This window comes from Salvia hispanica, chromosome 6 (genome assembly GCF_023119035.1).
Source record: "Salvia hispanica cultivar TCC Black 2014 chromosome 6, UniMelb_Shisp_WGS_1.0, whole genome shotgun sequence".
Classification (NCBI taxonomy): Eukaryota; Viridiplantae; Streptophyta; class Magnoliopsida; order Lamiales; family Lamiaceae; genus Salvia; species Salvia hispanica.
The window spans coordinates 33,600,243-33,607,782 of NC_062970.1; the positions used below are offsets into that span (position 1 = coordinate 33,600,243).

Below are 7,540 nucleotides of genomic sequence, written 5' to 3' on the forward strand. Positions count from 1 at the left end.
TAATGGTTACAATGCCGTTATGTTCTTATCTCTCATTTCCATTCTAGGGGCCTTATTTACATTTCAGCATTCATTGCCAAGTTTGCCACATGTGATTGCAGAAATTCCACCTGTTAACAGAACATTAGTATTATTGACTGTATTCTTATCATTAAATCCCACCTATAGATAGAATTATTTTCTAGGTCCCTAGATCCTCCAAGAAGCTGCACGAGGACAATGAATATGCTCTATATACTGTAACATTATTCAGTCGAGATACTCTGACAATTTTAGAACTAAGGCACGTGAAAAGAGTTTTCAGGTGAGGTTGCAATTTCTTATGCATACTATTTCTTCTCATGCCTGCTGTTTTCAGCATCACTTCTCGAGTTTTTCAGAATTTTCTTGAGTTTTCTCCTGTCTGATCGGATTCTACACTGGATCACATTTTATGCAATATAGTTTCGTGATTTTGAATATAATCAGAGACACAACAAGATTGTCGAAAGCAAGAGCTTGAAAAGCCGATGCCAGACCAAGAGACATTGAGAAGCTCTTTGTTGCAGTGGTGCTACACCAGTTACGGGGCACAATTTATTTAGCTAAATTTTTTATTTATTTTACCATTTACACCAGTGGTACTAAGATTGCATCAACCACAACTTAGAAGTTAGTCAATTCATGTGGGTTCGTTCTTGCTTACTTGTAGATTACCCTCTTCACTTTTTCTATCATTGAATCTCACATGCCGTAGACCAAGACGCAGCCTATCATTGTCACAAGCTACAGCATGACGTATTAAGGAGCTATATATGGAAGTATATAATCAACCTTACCCGACCAATGTCCATCTAATATCTTCATTTCACCAAGCTTTCCTTCTCAACATCACCGCCTTGCTAAGAATCCCACGTTTCACTTATGACTAGAGGTGTCAAGTGGGCGGGGCCGGCCCAGCCCGGCCCAGGCCCATGTCTGAAGCGGGCCGGGCCGGGCCTGGGTTTTGGTATTTTTAATGAGCCCAGCCTGGGCCCGGGCCCATTTGGCAAGTGGGTCGGGCCGGGCTGGGCCGGGCCTAGTTTGCTAATTAATTAAATGGCTAAATAAAATTATACTTACATTCATTGCATGCATAATAAATTATAGAACTATGAAAAAAAAACAATTATTGACCTATGATATGATGTGGAGTAATATAATTATAGGTTAATCAATCAACTAATTACACGCATATAAATTAATTTTGCTCCTATAATTTCACTATTCCCAAAAAATTAGGAGTTACATATGATATGCTACTATTATTGAACTATTTTAAATATTACTAGTAATAAATCAAATATAATTACTATCTATAATTATGCAAATCAACTACAATTATGTGAATCAAATGTAATTGGAAATCAAATTTAAATAAGTGTTCGACTTAAGTTAATAATTAAATTAATTGATTTTTTTACATACTATTATTAATAAAATCTATGATTATCTTTAAAATATATAAATATAAAATAACATGCAATCTAGTAATAAATTAATAGAAAAGATATGAATACGTAGAGATAATATCTAAATTTTTTACCCATATGAATACACGTAAGATAATAAAGCATAATAGATAATACATATTTATACATATCACATAAATATAAATGACTAATCAATCACTTTATATATGGAACTAATCTCTTCAATTATATAAATCAAGTAATAAATTCTAAGATAAACTATTTTTAAAAGGAAAAGTAGTTAACAATTAATCAATATAACCATGGAAATAAAATTTGAAAATATAAGTTTTGATTTAGATCGATTAGGTAATTTATTTAATACTAAATAGAATAAAGAATATGTATAATATGATATGAAAAAAACAAATATATCACATAATTAAGAATATATACTATAAAATTGAGATTCTGCCGGGCTGGACCGGTCCTGGGCCGGGCCTGGGTTGGTCCTGGGCCTGGGCCGGGCCTGGGCCTGGGCCGGGCTTTAAGTGGGCCCGGGCCTAGGCCGGGCCTGGGTTTGAAGAAAGGCCCAATTGGAGCCCGTTTAACCTACTAAGCCCAGCCCAAGCCCGCTTCATTTCATTAGTGGGCCGGGCCTGGGCCGGGCTGGGCTGGGTCGGCCCAGCCCGTTTGACACCTCTACTTATGACCATGGTACTAAGACTTCTCTAGAGTCTAGAAGCATGAAATCCTTCATCATCATAGTACCGTAAGCTAAACTAAGTTGTAGCAATTGATAGAAACTTGAGAGGGACAACAGCTTTAACAACGGCTAACCCCATTCTATAGTTCATGATGAAGTTCTTTATGATATTAGCATTGCTGCAACATTGGAGATCCAAGAACATAAGTTTCTTGTGTGTTCAATGTTCTTCACAGAACATATATTCTGCAACACTAGGATTGGGTGTGTGGAACAACACATGATGTCCACACAATGCTAAGATACAATCCTTACACTAGAAATCCTAAAGCCAAACAATTCTTCGTATTATTTATGATTACATGAACCATATTTTAGGAGCTAATCTGTTAAATAACTTCATACAGTAGATGATTTGTTGCTTTCGTTATGAGATTTAACAATTTACAATCACCACTTCACTGAGGACTTTAGATATTCCAACAAGCAATTGCTATCCTCGAGTGCCCTATTATTTTATTGTTACTAGCTAGTTATGTACAAGAATCCAATAATACCAGGTTAATAGGCTAAATTGGATTAATCCAGATTTTATATAGACTGCAAGTTCAGTTTCATATATTGTAATTTTCCCTTATCCTATGGAATTCAAATTTTTCATTGCATTCAAAGAGAACATTTTTTTTATCAAATGTTTTATTTCCTACATAAGTAATAATTTTCTGATTGACATGCTAACATGTTTATTTTTGGTGGTTTGTGCTACCTGAAAATTCCAAGGAAGGAAAATAGATTCTTTATACTTGAATTTCAATGTGTTACGGCTCTTGCCACTCTTACAACAAATACTCCATGATGCATCACATGCTTAGAGACACAACCATTGAGTGGGGAAATCCCAGTAGTAGTACCAAAAATATGTTCCATAATCATCCATGATTATTGGCCTGTTATTTGGATTCCTAAATTCAATCTTTATTTGTTTGAAAGGTCTTTAGCTCGTGGATGCACTTCTGCGCTGTACGTGTCTTTAGTGAAATCATTCTGCGATAAATAACCTATCCCTTTGATGCGCTTTTGTATTTCTATAATGTTTTCTGAGTGGCTCTCTAAATTCTCTCTTTTCAGTCCGTTGTGTTGTCACCATCTGTTAAAAATGAGAAGAAAGTTCGTTCCATTCTAGAGGGATTGTGCAGCACTTCAAATAGGTACTCCTTAGTTCACCACCTATCTTTGCAATTAAATTTGTTTCTTGGCAATTTTGAACTTATTAATCATGTAGTTTAATCTGATCTGAAGTAATTTTTTTGGCATAAAACGTTAAAGCATAAATCTATGAGCAATGGCATCTTCAGAGTTTCGATTAATCAGAAGGATCGAGATTAAGTTCATCTCACCTTGTAAAAAGAAGTAGTAGAAGGGACAACGCAAAAGCGTTGCATGTGTTGAACATGTATAGCATTTACTACGAAACGGTTTGGCATTGGTCCACCTCTTGAGTCTTGAAGCAGATTCATTGTTTCTGGTTTTACCGACTCCAATATGCCCCTTTCTGAATACACATGTTTTCATGGTCCCGGGATCATATGAGCTCTGATCCATATCTAACATTTTCACTAGAGAAAATGCTGTTGTTGATTTCTGATTTGTCTTGTTTGTGTGAGTGCAGCACATACTGGAAAACAGAGGATGAAGGAGGAATGGCCGGTTTTGCAGGCGACGCAGATACTCATCCTTACGTCTCCTTCACTATTAATACTACTCCCTCCGGCCCCCATTAGGAGTCACACTTTGACCGGGCACGGGTTTTAAGAAATGTAAAGAAAAGTTGGTTGAAAAAGTTAGTGGAATGTGGGACCCATTTTTTTATATTGATTTTATAATAAAATGTGAGTGAATTGAGTTAGTGGAATGTGAGTACTTACCATTTATGGTAAAAATGAAGTGTGACTCTTAATTGGGGACGGACCGAAATGGAAAAGTGTGACTCTTAATAGGGGACGGAGGGAGTATAATTTAGGCTGGCCTTCCCAAATAAGGACCGATTCTACACTTGTATAATAGAGTAAATTATCCAATTCATTCTTTCTTTAAGAATTATTCTGTCGACCATTAGTACGAAGTTTTTTCTCATTTGGTTGTGCAAGAAACTGTTATCGTAGCAGATATATCTCCACTAATTTGTATGCTACTATCAAGTTTTGTTGGACCAAGCGAGTCGAATGTATCACTTTGAGAAATTATTAGTGAGAATAACCTATATTCCCGACCAAATTGGTGATGTTGGCTTTTTTTTTTCTGTATGTATGTATCAATAAAACCACAGCATAAAGAGTGTTGAACTTTATCAGATTTTAACTCATGAAGGTGACTATGCATGACGACATGAGGTATATAATTAGATGATGACACCAAGTAAAATTTTGTTCGCATTCTCAATTTGGCAAATTGATCTATCCTTTCTCTGTTGTCATTTATGTAGAAATATAGGGGTCATGATGGGTTAGGACACGTTGAGGCCCATATTATTGCTTGTATACTAGTATTTCACTATTTGACCATTTGATACATTTGTTTTATTACACTCCCATTCATTTACTCCATATTTACTCTATTATTTTCACCTATATAGCAAATTATTGGTAAATGATTTTTGAGAGGAAGGGATGTTCTGCAAAGAATATTACAGTACTAGATAATTATGGCAGGTTCTTGGTAAATTTTAAGTGTGAATAAAGTTTTAAAATATAAGAAAATATGTGGTGTCATATATGATCATTCAAATCATACTAATTAAAACATAAAAGAGTAATAAGTTGCCATTTATCGTGGACGGGTAGAGTTAACTATAATAATTACATTGATGCTTTTAGTTTCAGTGGGTCATCATCCATTGCTTATAGCATCCTAATCCAAAATTAAAACCAAATCTACACCCTTATATTTTAAAATGAGTGGACGACGAATTTCAATAAATAGTAGATAAAATATCAACAAAAGGGTAATATCGTCATTATGTTATCATATGATAATTTTCGTGAGTGTTTTTTATATCAACATAGTGTATTACAAATATCAACAATATGACATAAGAATATCAACACTAGTACAAGAAAATATCAACACATATTTATTGAGATTTTTACATGTTTTTATTGAGATTTTATATGCATTATATTGAAATTTTTGATGTATTTGTTGATAAAAATCTGGGTATCAACATTTACGAAAACTAAAATAAAAAATATCAAATTTCATTATCCGAACGTCGTCGGAACATATGCAATTGAGATCTCGTTGGAATCCTTATAAAATTATCTTTAATTTGATATATTTTTTACGAAAAAATAATTTAAATCGAGAAAGTTACATAAATTTAAAGTTTTAAGATGATTTTAATAAGAGAGAATTGACATTAATACCACTTATTTTTATTTAATAATTTTTTTAATTAAAAATATAATTCATGTGACATTATTTTAATCACTAGATCTCTTAATCTAATGACTAAGATTTAATCTTAATTTGAGATTGCAATTGATCACTCCCCTTTATTTCTATATATATTATTTGTATCTATGTATTCTAGAATCACTTTGGATTTTCTTAAAAATAAATAAAAACTACAACATAATTTTATTATTTTTATCGATGTATCATGTATGTATTCTTGAATCACTTATGCATCAAGGGTTTTCCATTCTTAATTCACTTTCTTTGTGCTCTTCGTTTATTTTCAATTCTTGTATTGTCCAATTCCATTTTTACATGGAAAAAATGAAAAACAAAAAATCCTAGTCAAAGTCAATTTTCATGGGTTACAAATATTCTTCGTAGTCTTTTTAAAAAAAAAAATTAAGGCTAATATTCGAAACATAATAAGTGCACTAACTAATTAACAACCAACTGATTGTTAATTACCACATACAATTACTATTCCTGCTATACTACAAATTCTTGACCACTATCACTACCTAAAATTCTAACCACCGCAACCTTGATTATGGGTGCAGAAATTATGTTGGAAACAAAGGATCTCAAAAGTGAAAGATTTGCTGATATTTGGTCGGTTCCAATGATTACTGCCTCCAAGATTTCGAGTTTTTGATACCGCAGACAAGAATAAACAGCCTTTAATTAAATCCGTTGCTCCTTTTTGTTTGACCAAGACCATCTAAAAATTGTAACCACACAAATTGTTAGTATTGTACATGAAACGTAAATAAGGCTTAAAACTTGCATATCATTAACTACGAATTCTATTAGAAATAATTCATTCTCAATCAAAACTTATAAATCACAATGAAGGTTTAATTAGGGGGACTTATGCCTCATATAATAAAATTTATTAACTGTTTGAATCTTTTATTGGGGCGGGGAATAATGATAATTAAGTAACCATTCTAGCTATGTTTATAATAAAATGATTATTAAGAAAAATAAAGAAATGGTTGAGACAAATGATACGAGTCGTACCAGGTGGTTGTAGTAGGACAGATGATGTTGGGTTTTTACATAATTACATCAATGGGAATGAAAACAAGTTGTTGGTAGATTCTGACTGATTATTAATTCTCTGTCTTTGATCATCCACTTCCCACAAAACCTGTCTATCACCCTGAAAATGATGTAAATTTTGTCCATGTTATAGTACATCATACTTATGTGAAAAACTAATTAATATATTTATATAAAAAAATATATACTATGTGTTAATTTGTGTACCTGGGATAAAGCATTTGGAATCTGGGATTGGTGTAAGAGAGAAGAATTATCTAAGACTAGATAGGAATTGGCTGTTGTGGGGCTGCATTGATGCATGCCTGCAGGCAACGGTGATGCCAAGCTATTAAAATTCTGCATGCATTTATTGGGCAAAGAAAAAAAAGGTTTAGATTTTTTTATCAAACGTAGTACTTATAATATTAATTGAAGGAACATATATTCTACATACCTGATAATCAGGTCCTACCATGAATGGTTCCAAGTCCATACCAAAATCATAGAAGATGGGATTCACAGATGCAAGCTTCATTGAAAGAAACTGCAAAAATAGACAATAACATATCTTGCATTTAATTAATTAATTTCTCCATAAAATTCATGTATATATAATAATATTAACAATACTCTCCGAAAATATTACTATTATATAAGTATTAATACAATATTAACTAATCACCTCAACTTGGTTTTGGAGTGATTGGACATACACTACAAAAAAGGAGGTGATTTGCTAGCACCATTGTGCTCGCAAAAAGGTAATAAAGTGCTCGCAACAACCCGATTTGCTAGCACACTGCGAGCACTAATTGTGCTAGCTATAGCGCTTGTAGCAAATTTGCGACCATTTTGCGAGCAAAAGTTATTTTGCTAGCACCTTTTTGCTCGCTAATAGGAGAAG

General features: G+C 33.2%; 1 protein-coding gene and 1 pseudogene across 1 annotated transcript in view; one reads left to right on the forward strand and one right to left on the reverse strand.

Moving 5' to 3' along the window:
• Positions 1 to 3,949, forward strand: part of LOC125195180 — a 50,621-nt pseudogene extending 46,672 nt beyond the window's left edge.
• A 2,052-nt stretch (positions 3,950 to 6,001) lies between these two features.
• Positions 6,002 to 7,540, reverse strand: part of LOC125191815 (transcription factor bHLH137-like) — a 4,505-nt gene continuing 2,966 nt past the window's right edge. The window contains exons 5-9 of the mRNA XM_048089234.1: positions 7,319 to 7,348; positions 7,091 to 7,180; positions 6,862 to 6,993; positions 6,613 to 6,754; positions 6,002 to 6,310 (exon numbers count right to left, since the gene is read on the reverse strand). Coding sequence (XP_047945191.1) covers positions 6,656 to 6,754; positions 6,862 to 6,993; positions 7,091 to 7,180; positions 7,319 to 7,348 — 351 coding nt within the window. The 3' untranslated portion in view covers positions 6,002 to 6,310; positions 6,613 to 6,655. The remainder of the gene's footprint in view (positions 6,311 to 6,612; positions 6,755 to 6,861; positions 6,994 to 7,090; positions 7,181 to 7,318; positions 7,349 to 7,540) is intronic.